Below are 23,418 nucleotides of genomic sequence, written 5' to 3'. Positions count from 1 at the left end.
AGCGGGGTGGATGTTCCAGAGTGGGTAACCCTGCCAACTCAGCATCCCAAAGGTGCACCAAGAGTCAGCGTGACAGTGACTGCTGTCTGCGAGGTGATTTTCACAGGAGACACAGGAGCTGTGCTACAAGAATAGAAGCTGTGAATACAGCCATTCAAAGTTATGCCCCTTGTATTTCATGAGATGCAGTTTCTCCTGTAGGTCTGGGCAGGGGCCCAGGCTCACCTCATGGTAATTCTACCAGGGCAAGCCTTCAAACATTTTGTATCCCAGTTCCTCTAAGTAGGACACAAAGAACATTACAGGGTGGTTCAACAGGGTGCAATGAATTACCACTTTGAGATGCCCTAAGTGTGTAATCTCCTTTACCTGAACATGCACAGGAGAATAGGAAAATCTATAGGTTTATTTTAGTGTGTTTTACATAGACTGTAACTGATTCCTGTGGAAAAAAGGCACTGATTTGTTTTGCTATTAGCCATTAGGTGTAACAGAAGGAAGTGGGAATGAACAGTCATCAAAATGGAGATGTGCATCACAGGGCTTCATAAGATACCAAAAAGAAGGTACCTAGGAGCATATCAAGTCATTAAAGCCAAAGACAAAAAGCACTGATCGGGTAAGAAGGTGAGTCTTCAAGAAGTAAATGTAAAGTTCAGAAAGGTAATGTCTGAATTAGGCTTGAAAGGTTTTGTTTATTAAAAGAATACATGTAAACACCAATACAACACAATACATGATCAAGGAAAAAAAATAAAGATAGAAGCAGGATTGGTTTTGTGCAATTAACTCCAGGCCGTGCTTCACTTGACAAAACAATTATCTGACTCAGTGGTAATATTACAAAAACTTGTAGCATCTCAAAGGCTCATCTCTGGCAAGTCATATTGCCATTCCTTCTGCTCTCCATGATCTAGATTTCCTCACACTAACATACCTGAAAAAAAATATTTTGGTGTCATTAACTAAACAATGCTTTGATCATCTGGTTTCTGGCAGAACCGAGTTTTCTTCCTGCTTCTCACAGAGACCAGCTTGTGCTCCCGTGCTATCTTATCCTGTCTTTGCTTGCAGCCAGCACACGGGCACAACCTGAACAAGACAGCATTTCGAAGTAACATGGAAAATACTTTTTTGTACAGTTATCACCAGGCAAATGCAATGGGACAGAACAACACAGGCAGTGGCATTATGTGGTGGTGGGGCTAGAGAACCCCAGGGAGGGAGTCAGGTGGCCGAGGGGAGGGAGGTTTTCCTTGAGCAATGAGCCCTCTCCAGAGTCACAGCCAGGGCAGTGCTGGAAGGAAGCTCGGGATCAGCTTGGTCTCTGCATTAGAGATTTCCGACCCGCTCGGCACAGGAAGTTGTTCCTGTGGCTCACCTGAGGGAGTTCCTGTTATGAAGCCAGAGGGTGGTGGGTTGAAACATAGTTTCTGAAAGTGATGTAATCTTGGACGGCTCTGGGTAGGCAGTGATACTAGTGACCTGGTTACAGCCTGCAGTGTTGTGACAGCCCCTCTGCTGGCCTGGTGATCACAAGAAAGGGAAGAAAAAAAAAAAAAGAGGGGAGTGGAATAATTTAAAAAGGAAAAAAAAAAGTTTCCAGATTTCCTTTGTTTAAGTGAAGCATTTTCCTTTTCCACTTTATTTGAATACACCGACCTGGTGTCTAACAGATGGAGACTGTGCAGATGCACTTTTGGGAGTGCCCATAAAATACACTGCTAAAATACAAATGGAAGGATACTTTTTTTTTTTTTTTTGAGTTGTAAATTCAGTAATTGTTGCTGTCACCTCCCTTTCCCAAAGGAATTTGCCCTTTGTTCTCCGGATAAAGCTGGGGAGAAGAAGAAAAGGGGGGAAAAAAAAAAGAGTGCAAGCCAAGGAACATTTAGGAAAAAACCCATGGATCCATAATCTGTACATTGTCGTGCACAGCGTTTGTACATCAGGAACCCAAACAGGCAGGGCTGCTTAGCAGCAATAGCAGCACTCAGCAAAATATTCTGCATGTCTTCTATTCTTCTCCCATTCTCCAGACGTTTCTAGCAAACAAACAGGTCAGCTAATTGGCTCCTCCCCAAGTCTTACCCACTAGGGTTTGCTCAGAGATGTCACTTAGTCATTTGGCATGAGCAAATCCCAGGCTCCTTCCTGTTCAAGCAGCAGAGTGAGTGAAGGCTTTCTTTGATTTATTAAGACTATTAACAAACAAACAGGGGAGTTCAGAAGCTTCCTCAAGCACAAGAACACGAGCAGAAAGGTTTTTTTCCTGAAGTAGCAGCTAAAAATAGGACACTTAGAGGAAGTAAAGTTCATTAAATGATAAAGCAGTGGCTGCAGCGATGAGAGAAGAGTTTTTCCTTTTTTATCTATATATTTATTTAGTGTTATGTGTTCTTGCTCCTTATTAGAGTGCTAAAGCAGTGTTTATCCAGCTGAGGAAAAGAAGATTTCCCTTTCTGTAGTGACTTTAACATGTAGCTCATCAAATACAACAGAGTCAAGAGTTTTAAACAGACATTGCCAGCCAACAAAGTACAACATTTGACAGCATTATTTGCCTTTTATATGCTCTTTCCAGAATGGGAAATTATATGCTATTTTCAAGACACATTCCACAGTATTATGCAACAGCTTTCTTAATTTTTAATGGATATATTATTTTTAATGTGTCAACTTTTGCATAAAGCATTTTAGTATTTTATTTAGTATTTTCTGTAGCATATACCATTAATAAATTATTTGGTTTTTCCTTCCCCACACCCCCAAGAGCTGCACTTAGCACAGGGAAATGGTCTATTGACACAATAAAAAAATACTTTCAACTGGCACCATCTATAGACACTTCCATCACCGGACAAAGCACCAGGAGGACATTCCTGCTCCTGCTTAGCTGAGAAGCTGGCAGTGCCAAACATGCTGCCCAGGAGTTGCCTCACAAACCTTCCTTTGATGAAAGGACTCACACAAACACACACGTAGCAACCAGTTGTGGTAAAAACAAGCCAGCACCCTGTACAACCAGTGAATCCTGTTAAAAGTGGTCACTTTTGGCTCCATTGCTCCAGCATCCTTTAGCCATTATGTCCAAGTGGTTTCAGACATCCAAAGGAAGCGAGTCAGGGTGCTCCTGTGCCAGAGAAACCTGTCCAGTTGACCTGAGTTTGTTCAGAGGGCACGTGTCTCTCATCTCTGCAGATCTGCCCATTCTATAAGGGCAAAAAATGGATGAGATTTGATGTCTTCAACACCAGCAACGCCAGCACCAAGACGCTCCGCAGGATTAAACTGCAAAAGCTTGACATAAAAGAAAAATACACATGATTCAGTGAGTAAGAACAAAAACAACTGCTTAAAAGTTCCAGAAAGGTCTAAGGTAAGGGACATCCTACCGTTTTCCTGCTCTATGAATTACTTTCAAGAGTGCAAAAGCATACTTGAAATTCCTAAAATCCAGTAAATGGAAGAAGACTCTCCTTTCCTTGAGTCTCAGTCTTACAGTCTTCAGAGACTACTGATCACAGCATGCAATTCCCTGAAGCACTGCACACTGGGACTTCATTTTAAGTGTAACCTCATTTTAAAAAGAGACAGCAGCAGCCAGAGCCTGCAGCAGTAGAACTCTGGACGCTGCATTTGCTTCATGTTAACCTTTGCTCACACCACTGTGTTATGGCTACATCAGGGATAGTGGTCTGTAACTTTCCGTTTCATAAATTGTGAGTTGGTCCTAAAATATCAGGATAGCATAGCCAGCTCTCCATTTCCTAAAAAAAAAAAAAAGGTTTTAAAGAGTCCTACAAATGGCCTAAAACTGAAAAATCAAAACCCCAGTGAAAGAAACAAAACAGCCTAATGGCTTCATGGAAATTTCCTGAAAGTCAGCACCTCGTTTGCTTTTTAGTTGTACATCACATGCTGAATTCATGTGAAAAGGAAATCACAATATTTACATCTGTTTAAAGATACCAATCCATATAAAAGGGAATGCAAAGGTAAACTCCAAAGAGACTAATAAAGACACACAAACATATTCTGCAGTTTTCAAGAACTGTTTATACTCTATTCAATTACAGCCAGTACGAAGGCATGATCTCTTGCTTGCTTTTTCTGCAACAGCTAATAGGATAACTTCTCCCAGTTGTCACTTGGAAAAATGTGTATTCATATCTTGACACAGTCAACATCTAAGTGAGTCTACATCCATAAACATAGGAATTTACACATTTTAAGATGGCTCTGCTATTTGCAGTCATAGTGTCACATAGTAAAAGTAGCTTGCTGACAGTGAATGGTGCTGCTCTGGTATCTCCCACAAGCCAGCACACACAGATGCAGCCAGGGTGTCTCTGTCTTCCCTGGAACTACAGGCAGCACCAGCAAAGGGAAACCAAGCATGGTCACTTATTTTTTGGAGTTTGTCCTTCCAGAAGAGCTTTGATCTTAGAAAACAAATGTAAACTGAAACAGATACCTATTGAAAAGTCACTTTGCATATTTTGCTGGTAGTAGAAATTGGAGGTTCCTGAAAAAATCCCTGAGTGCACAATACCAAACCAACATCAAAAAACAACTTTATCTTTCAGCAGAAGTAAAAAGATCTCTGTGTTTTAGATGCTGGCTAAATGAAGAAGGTGTTTACAATGAAGTCACCTGGACTGGAAGCCACAGCAGGAGACAGCGCCTGACAAAATTTTCTGTATAGCTGAACACTGATCCCAGAGAGTTACTCTGTGATGTTTTGACCTGTTTACCCTTGGCAGAGGGGGGAAGGAAAGTCGCAATGACAAATTGCTATCCATGCCAAGAGAGCTCTCTTCCTTTTCCTGACAAGGCTTCCTCAACAATGAATGGCAGCTTCCTTGGATAGTCACACAACAAAAATGTGATTTACTGCTTCATATAACCGAACCTCCACCAGGTAAGTCACCACCCTACACCAGACAGCTTGACCTAACAGGCACTGGGGAGACTGTTCTCTGAACAGACATGGCCTTCTAACACAGCTGTGAGTGGCAGAAATACATTTGCCACTTAAACCCACCAGTGGCAAGAGAGACATTCTTTGGCATATGTGAACATAGGCAATACATTAGTCTACAGCAAAAAACAATCCTTCACTGGCAGGGATACGTGGGCTGGATGACTTCATTTGTCTTCTAGTCATAATAGGAGGAATTCCCTTCATGAAGTGTAGTTTTGCTTTCCCTCAGCATTATAGCATCTATGGGTGAGGGTAAAAATTTGCTACCATCCAACTACATAAATGCAGATTATATAAAAATGGGATTTTTCTTCAGTCATTTCCCTTTCTACCTTTGCCAGAAATACAGACACGTGCTTTCACCTTCAGTGACTTCATGTCACTTAGTCAAAATAGGTGGTGTCCAAACATACAGTTCCATTTTCACTAATCATTTCACAGTAACAGCACACAAATCAATCTGTCACTGGGTCTTTTCACTCACTGAATTTGCAAAATCTGTTTCCTTTGTTTTCTTCAAGAACTACTTAGTCCTCTCTGCTCTGTTCAAAACTACATCTAAGTGATGCCATTATTTATGCATCCACTAGCAATGCATCCACTATGCATCCTCTTCAAAGCTTAACAGCACAGTTCACACAAATCTCTTCTTCTTCTCAAGTGGAACAGGTCAGATCTAGGCACCACTTCCACAGTTATGTCAAAATTAACTAGAAGGAAGATTGCATTAATTGAATTTCAAGACCCTGTACTACAAGTTCAGTCATGACTACCTAAAGCTAAGAGTAAACTAAAACCATCAAACAATACTATTCCGATTGATTTTAAAATAGTATATCAGTCTGGAAATTTGTCTCTATTTTACAGTTTTGCCTTTTGTCCAACCCACCACTTATCTTCTGACTACAAAAGTCATCGGATTCACCATTTAAAGTACTTTTCGTAACAAATGGGATCCAGAAGGTTTCCTGGAGGAGAGTTATAGACTTTCAACCACAGCAAGGTCATAACTTCTGATCAGTGTGCTACAGGTTTCATAGGATTTTGAGCTATCTTGCTGAATTGGCATCAGCATTTTTTAGTTTAGTTCATTACAAATGCTTCCATGAACATTTAGGGCAGAATTCCTAAGATGTTCATGCCTCACCAGCAGGCGTTTCCAAAGCATTTGCCAAACTTGTTCTTTGAAGAAATGGCAAAGCACTCCAGTTTTCTATAAACACAGCTGGCAGCAGAAGTCAAGGTTTCCAGATGCAACAAGACAACTTGGGCAAAATCCATCAGTGCTGACAAAAGAGCCATCCACGTTCCTATCAGCAGGTTTCTGGTTTTACATTTACTTCACCAGAACAAGTTAGGGAGGCAAGTATTTGCCTTATCCACACATGTACATAAGAGCAAAAAAATTCTCCCCTCACCTACCTGCTGAATCAGTGATCTGGCCTCCTTCGATACATGGTCTGGTATACTCAAAGAAGTGTGAGTGTTTATTCCTGATGGATGGCACTCAACCAGAGACTGGAGGAGAAAAGGAAAAAAGGAAAAAAAACACCAAAGTAGGCAGGCACATTTATTAATTTCACAACTGCAGTGTTAGATTATCTCCTAATATCCATGCAAATTTAACACACAAAGCCAAAATTCAGCGCTTCCTAGTATGAAGTACTGGTTCTGGGAGGAACCAGTCTACAGGTGCTGATGAGCTCCCTGAGATACAGCTTTAGAACATTTACATCTTAAAGCTTCCATGCCATTGCTCAAATTTGAAGAGCCTGGGAATTTGGTGGACTTTGCTTTCTTCGTGCAGAGCTGTCAACCAAACACCAGTTTGATTTGGCTGAGCACTCTTTGTCTCAAAATACTGAATCAGTATGTGACAGCAACATATGGCTTCTATGCAGTCCCAGGAAAAGAATACTCGAAGTATTAGGGCAAAAGTTTTGTACGTGTACAGACGGAATGTTACAGAACTTGGATTTCACTGTAGCTAAGAGGGCAGCATAGTTTTGGTTATTTTTTTCAGTCCTTAGTTTGATACAGCTTTATTAAGTTGTTCTGCTGAAGGCTGGGCATGTTTTGCTTCTCTTGTTGCATGCAGACTAAGCAAATTGAGAGTGCTCAGGTTGGTAAAGCTCATCTGAGAGAGACAATCAAATGAATCACAACTGGGAACACCACTGGTGAGAAACTACTGGCCAAGAAGTCACTTTTATCGAGTCACTTGCCCCCAGCCCTACCTTCCCAGTGAGAAGTTCGAAAAGAATGGCACCCAGGCTCCACCAGTCACAGGCTTCTGTCTCTTCTAGGATAGCACCAACCTCTAAACATAAGACATTTCAATTAATATTAAAAAGGTCAGTTACACCTTCAAAATTAACATATATTTACAAGGTGACTGTTTAATGCTGACAGAACATATACTAAATACCACAGAGCTTTCATTATGCCTGCAATTTAGTTAGCCCTTTAGCCACCTACAGATTGCATTGTTCAAGCACAGCAACACCATATATTTCATGCATAATTTGTCTTTTCCATGCATACACAGGCACTTCCTAGACTTGTAGGCATTACAGTTATGATTCTCCTATACTGGACAAAACTGGACAGTGACAGACAGTAAAGCAAAACATATTTAAAGAATTCCCCTTGGCCAGAAGAGCTGAGCAGACCAGAGTGGCCTGAAACATCCATAAAAGCAGCACTAGGGAGGGTGCAGTAGTCTACTGCATGCCTTAGTTTTGTCTTAGAGAGCAGGATTTGTCTCATGGCTAACCCACACCCTTTCCTGGGATCACCATGGGAGGCTTTTCACAATGGTCTCATAGAGATATCAAATCTTTCCACAGCATAACCACTGCCAGTGACTCTGTATTGCTACAGCCCAGCCCAAACTGTACATGGGTATGAAAAGTTGCTTCCCCTTGCATCCAACCCAACACTGCTATTGTGCACCGGCACAAGGGACAGCAGGGAGGGGAGATGGGAGTGACAGTCCCTGGCCATACACACACACGTATTCAGTCGCATGATGTGTGCAGAAAACTTGGCCTTCACTGACTCAGGCTTTAAACTACAAAAATTATTAAATACAAACATTATTAAATACACACCACACTGTCTGCTCTAAAGCAGGCAGAAAACCAGATTGCAATGAAGATGAAATCTTCATTTTGACTGTCAAAAAAATGCAGAAGCTGCACTAAAATAGCTTTGGTGGCAAAAGCCACGAGAGCTCCCCAGCAGAGGACAACAATTAGCATACAGTCACATAGCTGTTACTGTGAAAAGCAGTGCAGCATGGGCAAAAAATCCTGCTCATCATTTTATGGAGCTTAGCATGAGCACGGCCAAGGAGAGCTCCAGATGAGTCCCAGCGCAGGGTCAGGAGAGGGAGGCATCACCTCAGAGCTCCCCAAGAGGCAGGAAGCACACCCAGGCTGAGCTCAGGGATGTGCAGAGGGCTGCCCCCTCCTCAGGCAGCTGCCACACGAGCTGGAAGAGGCTCAGCACCTCACAGAACTGAGGCTGCTGTTTCAAGAGCAACAAGGAAGGATGGCTCAGACATTGTTTCTTGAGGTAGGACATCCCTCACACTGAAAAGTTTACTGCACTTAATGGCCTTTGAATGACCGATACATCACTATAAGGGTGCCACACATCAGAATTTATTCCACTCCTTACAGATTGATACTCCTACCAGCACCAAGAAACTTTCACAAAGATGTAACAGCAACCACATGAGGAACTGTAGCAGCATAATTACATCCATTTTTAAAATGTTTTACCAACCCATGTAAGCACCCAGATGAAGCTGAAATTGTGGTAAATTGAGAGAATTTGTGTAAAAATCAAAATTTGTTCCTGCAATTTATTTTTAAAGCCCTTCAGAAAGGCAGACCTTCTACGTAACTGTCCTTTAAAAAAAAGAAAAACAAACAAAAAAAAACCCAAAGCAAACAAAAAAACCCCCAAAGTTTGGCCTTTCCACACAAACCTGCTGGTGAAAGGTTTTCATAGCATTTCTCAGTGAAATGTACTAAATGGAAATGCCTTTTCAGTTCAAGGGAGCTTTCTTCCCAACAAGTGAAGATTTTTATTTTTAAATTAAGTTACACACTTATTACAGAATAAGGACAGCAAAGCCAAGAATTAATAAGATTGACTACTACATTCTCAGCTCCTATACTACCATTAACTATCCCATATTGACACACCTTAAATTTTATAATAATTCCACAAAAGGAAATAATCCATTCTTCCCAAATACATTCAGTGGGAATGGGTCTCATGAGTTACAGCCCAATAGAAAAAAAAATTACCTAAATATGGGAAAAAAAAATATAATTCAGAGCACAGAGGAAAGAAATTCTACAAAAAATTTTTTTTCTCAGTTTTGGTATTATTTCCTTTCATGTTGGCAATCAGAAATGCTGATCCAGTTCTCTGAAGACCCGAAGTTACACTGCCTTCCTTCACAGAACTGTTCATTACAGGAAGTAGCACTGATGAAGAAAATGGACATATATAGAATCAGAGTCAAAAAGTAAACCAGAGTCCACTTCTTCAAAATCCAAGCTCATATTTCCAATTTCAAGAACACTTTCAATATATGCCAAGCCAAAAAAATGTCACTGCAGTTCTCTGACAAGAGCAGCACTGAGCTCTTCCATCCATTTTGGCCATGACCAAACTGACACAAGTGGAATAAATTAAGAACAGTCAAGTAACACAGATTTCTCTCAGGACTGAACAACTCTGCCTGTATTCTCATGCACAAGCAGAAACTGCATGACAAGTCATCTGAACCAACACAGAACAGAAAATGGAAAACTCAGCTGAGGGCAACGCCTGAGTCCCCTTTTTCACAAAAACTAAATTTTAGCCCAACTTTTTTCCTATCATGCAATGTCTGCTTTCCTGCTGCTTTCCCTAGGTTCCAAAGTTTCCTTGTTTCAGGTTAAAATAAATGTTTTCCTTAAAAAAACAAGAAAAAGGAAAAATCACTGTGTATACTACAAATAAACATATGTTGTTTACATTTCCTTACTTCAAACAGATCATGTGACTTCTGATGCAATACACTGATCATAATAAGCCCAGGATACCACATCAATATTACTGCATTTTATCTTGACTAAACATCATGGGAAAATTTAGAAACTGTAGATTATGAAGTGCTTTTGAGGGACACAGAGTAGCTGGCTAATATAATATACCACACAGGGCATATGCTTTTTTTAAAGCTTCAATATTGCAATAAATCTGAACTCCAATATCTGCCTTCACTAAGAAAACATTTTCATCTCAATCCATCGGCAAAGTAATTTAGACAATATATGGTAGTGACACATAAGCTTAAGTGAATAACATGGGGATATTTGTGCCAAATCTTTCCTTCATGAACCTTGAAATCAAGGACCTTACCCGGATTTGTATAAAAATAAACATGTGTACACATGTACACAGTGTCAGTGATTCTAGGACTAGCAGAACAACATCTGCAAAACTCAACATTCATATCATCCTCAAATAGAAAACATTCATATCATCCTCAAATAGAAAATCAGAGAAATAATAAAGTAGTGAAAAAAAGACAATAGCTCTTCCAACTACTGCAATTTCATTAAAGGGAGAGCTTTCCTCTTTCTCCCTTCCTGAAGCATGGCCATGACATCCAGCACCAAGTAGCACAAGTCAACAGCAATGCTAAATTCCTGCACAAAGCAATTCCTGCAGCAGCCGCTGGGATAACTGAAGGGAAGGAGACTTGTAAAATGCTATCAGGTTTAGACAGGGACAGATGGTGCAGGTAAACACCTTCACTACCCTGCACTGTCCTCCTTCCAGAGCAGCTGCTCTCAACTGAAAGGCCATTTCTTTATGGTTTCCATACTTATCTCAATATTTGCATTATACACAGCAACACCTTACTTCCTGATAAGGGAGACATAGCTGACAACACTCTATTTTAAACAGTGCCAGTTCTGAAGTAAAAAGCAGAACTTCACCTCTCCTGAACACATATTCTCAATAAAGCTATTAATGGTAAACCAAGGCCTATTTTCTCATTCTTTCTACAGCACCTTTACTTGAAATATACCCTTCATGCTGAAGGATTTTAAAGGCTTTTACTAGCACACCTGCCCCATTTTCTTCCAAAAATAGCTTCCTCCAGGCTGACAATAATGCCTCATGACCAGCACACACAAACACTAGTGAAGATGAAAGAAGCCTGGCTTACAGGAGGCCTTAGACATTCACTGTGCAACTCAGGCCAGATGGCTTGTGAATCACCAAGAACAAAAACTTAATCAAAAATTTTGTAGGACAAACTGTAACATCAAAAAAAAGATGCATCTCAAGTCAGCTCACAGGAAAACTGACTCTAGACTCTAGGTGGATGTAGTGCTTCCCCAGACACCTAGGAGTCAGGAAAGGCTTTGCACTGAGATGGTTTCTTGGAATTAAGAAGAGTGGATTGATAAGCATTTCAAAACCTGAGGAGGCTCTTTCTCTTACCCCACACTCCAAGCACAAACAGCGTACTCTCAAGTATCATTTCTGCACTGATAAGAAAATAAGGAGACCCATCTGAACTACCATCAGGTATCTGAAACTGTTCATGAGTAATTGGACTTGTTAAACATCCTGAAAAGAAACACAATGTATTCCCCTTCTGTGGCCATTAAGATAAACATTGCATGAAAAACCATTAGTGACACTTGGAAATTCTATTTACCTTACACTCACCTAATTTTAGAAGATTACTGTTTTATCATATTTTGATATCTATATATGTAAAGAAACATTTCCAGAGAATCAAATAAAGCAACTCCAACCTAATTCACTCTCATCAGACTCAGTCAGCCAAGATACCATAAGGTACAGTCACTAAATAAAACATCCCACAAGCAATCTGGCGATAACGCTTTGCCTAAAATGCTTCAGCAATTTATAAAGCATAGAATTGAACCATCTATATTTAAGTATAAGAAGTTTATCATGGTCTTTAAACAATAAAGTAGTGAGGCAAGTCCAATGAACATTTGCTAAGATCAAATGGAGTATGAAAATAGGAAGTTTCATTTGAAAGTTATTCAAAAACATATAAACACCTATGTTTCTCTTTAGAAAAAAAAAAAGAAAATAAAAAATAATAGAGGGAACTGTGGTTGTTCTTTCTTTTAGCAGCCCAAGCTGGAATCAAAACTTCCTCTAAAATGATCATGTGACATAAGAGAAAGTTTTATTGCTGTTCTGTTATTGAAACAAAGCAAACATTAATTAACCTCATAGCTAGCTCCATTTACTTTCATAAGGCATCTTGTACACTATCTTCAAGTTTTAGTCCCCTCTGTAATAATAATAATCATAATCATAATAAATAAACACAGGTAAAGTACACTTTCTTCTGGAGTTAACAACTGGCTTTTATGACAGCCAGATTAAAACATCAGATTTTTACAAATCAGCAGCTTGGACACATCTTACTGCTTATTCTGGTTACAGAGCCTAAGAAAAACCACAAGACCATGTACTTCACCTGAAACACGCAGTGTACTTACAACAAGCCTGAGTACAAATGAGATCAGGTTTTTTTCAGAAAATACCTGATGCTCTCCCCAAACCTGTGCTTTCAATTAGCTACTCCAAGTTCACAACGTTTTGTGTTCTGGGAGCAGTCAGTTGTTGTCATTTTCTGTGGAACACTCAGGTGTCTCTAGAGAGCTGTCCCACTCCAAATGCTTGTTGTAAACCTGTTACTCCCAGTAATCAGTACTTCTTCTGCACCTCCAGACCTTATTCACACCGGCCATGTATTTTTCATGTTAATGTTTAATCCTATTTCCTACTGCCAGGGCTTTTCAAATCAAGCTTCTGATTTTGATGCCCAAAACTCCTTCACCTATCCAGATTTTTTCTTTTCTTTTTAGGATAATCCTGAGACATTAATGTCACACAAAAATCTAGGACAGAGTCAGAGATAAAAAGCAGGAAGTCCAGTCTTACACTATAACCACGAGACCAGCCCGCCCCTCGACACCTCTCAGGGTCAATGGCACTTTAATCTACCACAGTTATTTTGCTTCTTAAATAATCTACTCAAATTAAATTACTATAATACAGAATAGCAGATTTAATGAGTGCCTGCAAACTCCTACTGACAAACACACACACAAATAACATGCAGTTTTTCCAGCATCAAATGTCTATTTGGTAAACAGAGGCAAATAATCTTTTTCCTTATTCAGTAAATAAAAATTATAGCATGCAGGCTAATAATATCAACTAGCAATTTTTATTTTCATGCCACACATTTGAGGTGATCAACTGCAATTTGCATCTGTATTTTCAATTGTTTAAGAGCAGAATTGACATCTTCATTTGGGAGTACAAAAATCAGGTTGCACATTGAAACATTTTGGTCTGTTTTTTTGGGAACAAAACCCTTCACGCACAAAGCCTTCTTTTTGCTTAGGTTTTGCACTGTGTACAAGTAACAGCAGATTACATAAAACCAAATTTACCATATATTTATGTGTAGGCTTCTGTGAAGGCTAGTTTGTGTAAATAAGGCTTGATTATAGCACACAGCTTATGAAAGCATCAGAATAATACGATGCATTACTGATGGCCAGTTTCCTACTTACATTTTCTATGAAGCTAAGCTCCCTTTGGCTTTAGGATCTCAAGCAGCAAATCTCCAGTTTTTAGTAAACACAGTCTGGCAAAAACTTGTTGTTTAAACAAGAAAGAAAAAAGACTCTAAAGGCAGCCCAGTCTGAAACCTCGTCCTCCAAAAACACTACAGGGATGCAACAGAAAGCATCCTCACTGCTGGAGCAAGAACTCGGGGAGTGTAAATAAAACATCTCATTCACACATCATATTTACACAAGATGTCAGACCAGCAAGCTGCATCTACAACGACACTTCACAGGTTAGACTTAAGGATTTCTCTTCATGAGAAAATTCTCAAATCTGTTTCAGCTGAAGACAGCCTTGACTAGGCTATGGCTGCAGACCATTCTGTCTTTCTCACAGGTCTGAAGCATGCCGAGAAGGGTCTTTTTTTTAAAAAAAGTTACCAATTTGGTTTTTTAAATTGTGACTGTTGAGAATGGAATACAACTATTACTGTATTTAAAAGTTAACAACTCTTTATATTTAAGATCACAATGCTGGCAAAATCAATACTTAAAATAACAGAAGGTGATAATTTGCATTTCAAAATTCATCTATCTTTCTTTTCCCTCAATTAGACCAAAACATGTTGATTCACAGGTTTGTGTGCGTGTGTGTGTTTCTTTTTTAAACTTATTTATAGAGCAGAATAATGGCCCCCCTGCTAGGCTGGCATTTGCTCAAGTTTCTGTCCATGTAAATTGAATCTGTTACTGGAATTTTCCCCCCTTCAGAATACCAAGGCACATTAACCAAGAGATAAAGAGATACATTGCTGATATTATCAGCCACCAGGCAGGTGGATAAAGCAAGGGATTTTTTGTTAGTTTTTGTGGGGATTTTTTGGACAAATATGTGATAAGAGTTCTCAGGGGGCATGGAGAGCAAAGGGCTGTTTAAACAGAAGTGAATCATTCTCATCTGATCTGCTAATAACTTTGTATTCAGACATCAGCTGCTCAGCACACTTTAAAATGTTCAGAAAACAGAATTACTATAAAGAGGAAGAAAGTTACAGGAAACAAAACACATAAACCTCACAATAGTCACCTTAGCCATATTAACCCAGCAGAAATTCTCAGTTACGAGTGCTTAATTTCTTCTTTAAAAGCAAATAGGTTATTCTTGGCCAAAACCCCCACAGTTTCACTTGAAGTGGTGGTGAGTTTATATGGTATGATTTATAATCCAATGTTTCCCTTGTGAATTAGAGAAACAACATTTCACTTATCATAGGTGAACAGCAAAGATTTAGTTTGGCCATTGATCAAAGTGTAGCACAGGCACTACTTTTAAGTATCTGCAGACAGCTTTGTTGGTGCCGGAGTCGGTTCAGCAGGAACTTTTGTCTTTTTAAATTGAGCAGAACTATACAGCAGTAAAGAGTGACCCCGCCACACCAACAGATTCAACAGCACCATAACACACCACGACTCTGAGCTTGTGAGCACAATTCTTGATGTGCAAATCATTACAAATGAGCCGCATCTTCCGTCTCCAGTTCGTAGGAGAAGTTAAGCAAATTAGAGGCAGCCAGCGCGACAGCAGCATCCATTAATGGTACAATGCCACCTCCCGTCGGCTGCGGGGAAGTGCCACCCCTGCAGCAGATGCAGCCCTGCTCGTAACTTACACACGATGTAAAATGACAATTGCTATTTCACACAAAACTAATTATGCTGCTCGCAGGGAACGGGATGCAGCTTTTTAAACTATTCCCTTCCCTCAACTTTCTGACACTTCTGCATTTATAATGGTTGTAGTTGTTCTGTTACTTTATATATGCACTGCATAATGTCTTTTTGACATACGCAGTCAAACTGCCTCTCCACTTTTTTGTAGGACAACAGGAGCCGAGCAAGTCCCTGTGCTTCACCAGGATCACTGTTTCTGTACCAACGCTGCCTTGCTTTACCTTAATGCAAGGTTACATTCTAGTGTACAGAAAGCCTTAAACACAAAATCCGAGATCTGCAAACAAGTTCCACGTAGGTGGTCCTCTATTCTCCATTGGCTCTGAAAAGCTTCCACACTAATACATTACTACCCGTCGCCTGTCCAGCAATTAGGTCTCAATATATAAATTGTAAAATTTAGACTTCATGTTTTTCTTCAGCAAATAAAATGACTTAAGATTTAAATACATCTTCATGCCCTTCACTGCAAACCACTTTATAACTTACACTGTAGAAAAGCAACATCTGAAACCTCATCAGTTGAAAAGCTACAACTGTTTCAAATACATGTTTAAAACTTTCACATAACTCCGCAACACAATTTCCTATTTTAAACTGAAGATATCCTGCAATCTGTTTAAATTTCATTCATCCTCTCCTTGTTCTGCCTCCAAAATTTGCTCCTCAAAAATCAATGCAGAAAAAGAACCACAGCCCTAGAATCATCATCTGTTCTCAGTCTCCAGCAGCAGACCCTAAAAAGCAAGGTTTATTGATAGACACCTTCCCCTTCTTGCCTACTTTCAAAGAGTGCACTTATTTAAATACTAAATTGTTGAAATCATGTAGCATACAAGTTATTGTATCCAAATCTATTGTAACTCCAACTCTGCTAAAAACACACAGCAAGCTAAACACAAAATTTTTACAAGCCAAGTTTCACTGCATCCTTCAGCCAGGAGAGAAAAGAAGAGGGAAGGCTGAGTACCCAGAGGCAGGGCAACACAGCACATAATCCTGAAAACACCAGGAAAATTCAAAACAAGATAAAGACTCCCTTTGAGTCACTTACTTTAGATATGGTGTTTTATTATTGTAAGAAATCATAAGACCTGATAAAATTTTGGGAAGGTAATTGTTCACCTTTACAAAACTACAGCATTTCCCTCAGCAGAAAAAAAAACAAGTTGTGAGAAACACTTATATTAAAAAGCAACTGAAAAATAGTATTAAAACCTCGAAACTTGTTCCTAGTGTACTAAACTGAAGCACAAATACAATTTCAAAATCCTTATTCCAAGAAGCAGCTTGAGGAGCAATGCTTTCATGATAAAGGGGTTCCAGGGACATGGCACACTCCTCATAATGAAAAAAAAAATACATCATCCAAATGAAGCTTTTTTTCTCCTGTAATATTGGAACCTAGAGAAATCCTATTAACACAATTATTTTTTTAAACATTGGTCAAAAGTTCTAAAGCCACATTTACCAGCAGCAGTAGTCCTAAGAAAGCTGCTTTGGACTCAGCTATACACCATTATTGAATCATTCATAACAGAATGGCACTTGGCTCCAAAATATATTTCATGCTGCTAAGTTATACCAAGTATTACTCTCCTACCTAAAAATGAACATGCAACAGCTACACTAAAGTACAAGCATGCTTCACAGAGATAACATTAAGATCAAGAAATATGAAAGAATCATAGAGCAATGCCAATTCATCCACCTTGAATGTATCTAATATTTGCATTTGCAAACCTTCACCTTGCAGCTCACCAGTTGCAGACACACAAAGCAAACGCAGCCTGGGGTAGGGCAGAGAGGGCAGAGAGGGGAGGGCAACTTCAGCAAGAAATGCCCGGATGGGTACCACACCTGTGCTGTGAGGTGGAAATAATGACGGTGGGGAAAACTTCATTCTTGCATTTGGGGACTTCTAAATATTATTTCAACTGCTCCCTAAACACTTAATTACTGCAGGAGTTGGCTGGTTGGGGCTTAGGGGGCAAAAAAAGCCTCTCTTTGGATCCTCATTAAAGTACAGAAAAATTAAGCTTTGACTTTCACAGCTCATTAATGATGACAGGGTGGGAAAAGGCTGCACTTCCATCTTTGCTACAACTCAACTGGGGAGCGCTTTGTTCGAGGCTGGGTTAGGGAGGCAGGAAAACACCTCTCTAACAAGTTGTCACACATGTTGGCAACCTGGACAACCATTTATTTAACAAACACAGTAATTGCTGGGATTCCCCAATTATCTTGTTCTTGAATAAAACTGGCATGAGGGTAGAACGAAGGTGTTGGATTTACTTTGATAGGTGAAAAGAATTATTTTCTGTAATACCTGCCCTTCTGACTTGCACCAGAGCAGAAAAGCTTTTATTTTCTATTTATCTCAAGAAGCTGACATACAAAATTTGCTGAGACCCTACCACCCTTACTCAGAGAGACAGTTCCTTACTGCATTTCACTTGCAGAACAAAAACACAGAACAAACACCTGATGCCAAACCAAATTCAGAACTTCCACTGCTGGTAACTCCTAATTCTAAATTTTTCTGAGCACATTTGCAGACTCTGAGGTTGAGGACTCTACCTGCATGACAAGTTGCAATACCTGGCCAGACCACGCGCTCAGCAGAAAGTTATGCCGGCATTTCAAAGTCAGAATAAAAACGTAGTAATTTCAACTCTAAACACAGTTTTTATAAGCTAGCTATGAAATTTTTAAAAGATGAAGCTGTGTGTGAAACACCTGATTTTTGGCTGTCATTGCCAGAAATCACAGACAGCTATATTAGCAGCAAATAAATAGAGAAAAGGAAAAGAGGGAGGGCTCAGTTTCAAGTGCCATCCTTGCTATAAAAACCCAAGAGATATTGATTTTATCACCCTCATGATTGATGAAAGCGGTTCTAAGAAAAGAGCTCTCTAAACTATTTCAAAGCCCACTGTAGCTCATCAAAAATGTCAGAGGCATTTCTGAGCCTATTAGGGCTGTATTTTTCAAACCTCTGTGGTTCTCCCCCCACCACCCATGTCCTTTGCATGTATAAATTTTTGATTTTTAAGGGTCTTAGTGCCACCTTTTCAATCTCACTTGCTCTTTTCAGTTACCAAGATGTACTCAGACATAGGAAATAACTGCAAGAAAACAGAACATTCCTAACTTGCTTAAACAAGACATTCAGTACAATTACACGTTATGGAAATGACATAACAAACACCACCACAGTTCAACAATAAAGCAGTTATGAGCCCTGTAGCTTTTTAAGACATTATGGAAAAGAAGCAAAGAAAACTCAGATATTGCATGATCTCAAGCTGTTTGCTACAGAGACTCCATGAGAAAACGAAAGCTGCTAATCTACTTTCCAAGTGAAACATTGTAGGTGATTGCTCTAACCTGGGGCACAGTACATTCTCTCTATGGCATCGTTGTCACAGGAATCTTCAACCTCCCTCCACCTGCTAAAATACGTTAGCTGAATGTGTCCTAAAAACAAAACGACAGGAGAAATCAAAACATTTTTCCCTTCCATTTTCTGCAGAAGTGAACTGTAATTACTCCTTTTGTAGCTAAAAACAGTATCATTAAGAATAATGGCATCATTAAGTACTAGAAGCTATTACTGGGGGTGAATTTGCTGCACTGATAATGAAGCTCTAGACAGGAAATGAAGATACTAATTACAAGATAAAACGCCTACTCAGTTAATTGGAAGCAACAGCGAATAAAAAGAAATGCATTTGCAAAAGTTCCTGACCTCTATCATTCAATAAGATGTTGTTTGGGTTCAAATCGCGGCACACAATTCCTTCTCTATGTAAAGCATCAAGGGCTACCACCATTTCAGCTGCCCATCTTTGAATGCAATCCTCTGGGATATTAAACCTGGAGGTTAGCACTAATCTCTCATCGAGGTCCTGAAAAATTTGATGTATTTCCTTCTGCCCTGCTCCTGCTGTTTTGTCTTCCTTCTTTGGTGCCATCTTTTTACTTTCAGCTGCTGGTGACAAAGCCGAGTCTGTCTCCTCTTTCCCGCTGTCTTCAGTTTGGTTGGAAAACAGCGACACTCCATCATTTCTTAACATGTCTCTGTCCAAGCTAACCTCTTGAGCACCTGAGAGTGGGTTGGAAACACATGAACTTTCTTCTTTGCTTTTCATGTTTAAGGAGCAGGCCCCAAGCTCTTGAAACAGAGCCCCATCTTCTGAACCACCTACCTCTTGGTCAGATGTAAAGAGGGTCCCAAGAGCTCCCTGAGTGACACCGCTTTGCTCATTTGCTTCCTTGTGGGCAGGATCACCCACTTCTGGTGCCACATGATTTGGTTCTTGATCAAATGCTTTGCATGGCTCTACAGAATTATTTAATTGCAAGACATCAGGTGTTTCTAACAACTTTACTTCTGACATGTCCCTGTCAGATTTTGTAAACTTTGTTGGCCTTGACACGGCTGGCTCTTCTGTTTCATCAGACATGCCTGGTAAGTTTATTAGAAGATCAGGCCTTCCTTCATCAATGCTATTCACATCATCAAAAGCAGCATCCTTAAAGGAGATAACTGGCACAGAGTCATTTGAACCCCTGCTCACAGTGTCATGAGCTTTCACACCCATTTTGCTCTCCAGGGCATCCAAGCTTCTGTCATGATCTGGGACGGTAAACAATGGCTTTAAAGGCTCTGATTTCAGGTTATATAATTTTTCTCCAAAATCAAGACCCAGGAGTTCACTAGTGCTATCTTTGCTGTCTATCCTGAAGAGTTCCATGGGGCTGTTCTTGGATCTAGTTAACGAGTCCAGTATCCTAGTAGGGCTGGCTATTTCGGACTCAGCATCATCGATGAACAGCTTTCGTTCCTGAGGTGCAATCTGGGAGGTGAAGCTGTCACTGCCAACAACACTGCACTTCTGCAGGGAACTCCTCTCTTTGGTATGCAGCCCTTCACCCTCTGCTTTAGCCACTGGTTCCTCATTTAGGGAGCCAGAGTCAATTTTTTCCTGCCCGTACTCATTGCACAACGTTAAATAACTAGTGGTGCACTCCTCTTCTGAGCTGGATGCCGAGTCCATCCACTTGGAACTCTCCTGGCCATCTTCCTGGTTGCTGCTGTCATCCTGAGAGCTTGGTGTCAGGCTGCTCCTCAGTGGGACCACCTTCAGCATGCTCTCCCCATAGCTTTCTCTGGAATCGGTGCTGCTACCAGTTTCTTTAGGACTAGGTGTTGGTTGCTCCAGGTAAATTTTAGTTGAACTGGATGTTCTGGATTCAGGAATCTCAAAGCTCTCTTCAGGGCTTCTGTTTAAGAACTTACTGACGTAAGACCACAGTTTCCCACCTGAAAAAAAAAGAAAAAGAGAAGGGATCTCTCAATTTCACTCAAAATAGAAAATTTTTTATGAAACAGGAAAATATCCTCACTCTCACCATACACTCTATCCTTATGACCACAGTTAGTTGGATCTGCTACCTCAGCAGGAAATAATCACAGGGACCACAATTTGCTTTTCACGTAGATTTGTACTATTACATAAATATTTAAAGAGCTGCATCTGAGACTAAGCCGCTGGGTTTTGTTTTTAAACTTCTGTAAAGTCTCATTTCAGAGTGTGTCTCAAGTTGCACAGTGGTCACTACTCTCTACCTGCTGTCTCAAAAGAAGTAAAAACTAGGGAAGATCAAATGGTTTAGTGCCCATCACCACTTCTGCCTACACTGAATGATTCTGTATCACAGCTCTAAACTCATAAGCAACATTAGCGGAAATGGACTGAAAACTAAGCAGCAAGGTCAGTAAGGGAAATTACCATATTAGCAGGATATTTTCAGGGTCTGTGTCTCTCTGAAGAAGTTGGGGTTTTTTAGTTAAATATTGATATATTTCTCCCATTAACTTTAGAATTCAAAAAAAGTTTTTTATGCTTTGCTGCACCACACAAGGATTTATGAATACTCTGTTACACTGGCAAACAGTTCCTTCAAAGCACCTAAGAAAGCTACATCTCCAAAAATAAGTTACATTTTAAAAAAACAAACCAGGACTCCTCATGTTTCCAAACACTGCACATATTAAAAAAAGCTTACAAATTTCAAAACATAATTTTAGCAAAATAATTCAAGAAGTTATTGTACCTCTTATATGTGCCAAAGAATTTGGCTTAAAGTTAGAAAGTCTCCTTTGATAACTTCAGGAAAAATGCACTGTCAAGACATTTCTATTTAAAAGATCGTACAAAAATTCTCAAAAATGCAGGACTTCTAACAAATCTTTGTAAAAGAAAAAGTAAGTATCCAGCCCACTGGGCATCTGCAGAGTTGGTGGGTTTTTGTTGGTTTTTTTTTACTTATTTGGATAAAACAGCTTTATATTTTTCCAAAATACATTCTTTAATAGTTTGGGGCTTTTTTAACACTCTCTGTATCAGGCAAAATTCCTTTAAAAAGTACAATAAAAGAAGAAAGTATTTATCATTGCCTAGGAACAGATTTTCTATACTCACAGGTATTTAAAAAAAAAACTTACCAAAGACAGAAAAACCTTGACACTTTAAAAAATTAATTTGAATAATATAATGTGGAGTTTTCCTGCCCTCCATCCTCCTGGCTAAGACAAGACTTGTTTTTCAAGGGGAAAAAAAACCTCGCTGGTTGTGGTGAAACTAAGTATATTAAAAACACTAAGAGGGAATTCTAACAGCTTGAGTCCAATGGTAAAAACAACAATTTAGATCTGTTAATCCACATGGTTTCTGCCATAAGCTACAAATGGATTTAGCACCAGGTCAGGATGACCCTTGCCACCTTCTAGAATGTGATGAGAAAGGACAGCAGGCAAACAAACAGGAGCAAAGGGAAGCAACGCTCACAGAGAAAGGAACAAGAACTGTTACACTGCCCACTGTATGGCATAAGCACTTTAAATACTTACGCCAGAGGTGCATCCAAAACATGCACCCCAAAGTGTGCCCTGCCACAGCAGCAAGGCACAGCCCCTGAGTCCCCCCAGCAGAGCAGCAGCTCCTCAGCCCAGCGAGGCAGGGCAGGGACTGACTCTGAGCCTGCCTGGGCACAAGTGACCCGAGGCCCTGTGCTGGTGACACCGAGGGCCCTGGCCCTTCCAGAGCTGCCTCACGAGCAGGATTTCACCCCAGAGAGAAGCAGGGAGCCCGGGCAGGCTCCCCAAGTGAGGCCACTTGCTTTAAACACAACACGTGGCACAGCAGCTCAGCAGGGCAAAGGCACCCTGCCCTCTGAGCCCCGCAGCTTGCACAGGACTTCAGGATTACTGGTCTGCAGCTGATTTGGTGAAAATAAAAGTTGTCCATTCCATAATCACCAACAGTTCTTTTCTAATGTTACACTTCTAGGTTTATTCATATTTTTGCTATAAAATGGCAGAGAGATGAAACAACAGAAAAGAGAATGAGAAAGAGTGTGAGATCATACATAATTTTTATATATGTGTGAAAGAGTTTATCCTCTTTTTCACACTTCTATCCATAACAATTAATTTCCTTTAAAATTTCAATTAAATTCCTTCAAGTACTATAAAAAAATAACTTTGCCCAGTTTATTAACTAGGCATGGAATTACTGAGGACCCTTTCATACCAAACAATAAAATCTCATTTGACAACCACACCCATACTGCATTTAATAAAACACATTATTTAATAAAAAAATTATATAGTCTCCCCATCCCACCTGCATTAGATTAATTAGTACAAGCTAAATATTTTCATCTACATATTACTAGTGTTTATTACTTGTGCTTCACAAATTTCTTATGAAAACACAAATCTCAAAGCGTGCTCACAGACCATGACTCATGAAGACTCACATAAGATCTCTGGAGCTTTGGGAAGTGCCTGGCACAACACCACCAGCCTCCAGGCATGGCTTTAATGCAAATATGAGCACCATCAGTGCTTCCTCAGATGGAAGTAGTAAGAAAAGGTCTTTCTAACAGAGGCCTGCCTTAAGCTTTGACCCAAGGAGGCAGAAAGCTCAAAACCTTATTCCTGTGATCTTTTGTCATCTTTTTTTCCTGTGTCATTAC

The 23,418-nt window shown here is 39.9% G+C and overlaps 1 protein-coding gene across 5 annotated transcripts in view; it reads right to left on the bottom strand.

Annotated features, from left to right (window-relative positions):
* Positions 1–675: 675 nt before the first annotated feature.
* Positions 676–23,418, bottom strand: part of RPS6KC1 (ribosomal protein S6 kinase C1) — an 86,382-nt gene continuing 63,639 nt past the window's right edge. For 4 of the 5 annotated variants that reach the window (XM_032102965.1, XM_032102968.1, XM_032102969.1 and 1 more), the window contains 5 exons: positions 19,121–20,698; positions 18,760–18,849; positions 7,225–7,307; positions 6,410–6,505; positions 676–3,300 (listed from right to left, as the gene is read on the bottom strand). In XM_032102965.1, coding sequence (XP_031958856.1) covers positions 3,190–3,300; positions 6,410–6,505; positions 7,225–7,307; positions 18,760–18,849; positions 19,121–20,698 — 1,958 coding nt within the window. In that variant the 3' untranslated portion in view covers positions 676–3,189. The remainder of the gene's footprint in view (positions 3,301–6,409; positions 6,506–7,224; positions 7,308–18,759; positions 18,850–19,120; positions 20,699–23,418) is intronic. The other variant, XM_032102966.1, reaches the window with a different exon arrangement.

The sequence above is a fragment of the Corvus moneduloides genome, chromosome 3 (genome assembly GCF_009650955.1).
Source record: "Corvus moneduloides isolate bCorMon1 chromosome 3, bCorMon1.pri, whole genome shotgun sequence".
Classification (NCBI taxonomy): domain Eukaryota; kingdom Metazoa; phylum Chordata; class Aves; order Passeriformes; family Corvidae; genus Corvus; species Corvus moneduloides.
Note: the sequence above shows the minus strand (reverse complement) of the source record. Positions and strands in the feature narration are given on the sequence as shown.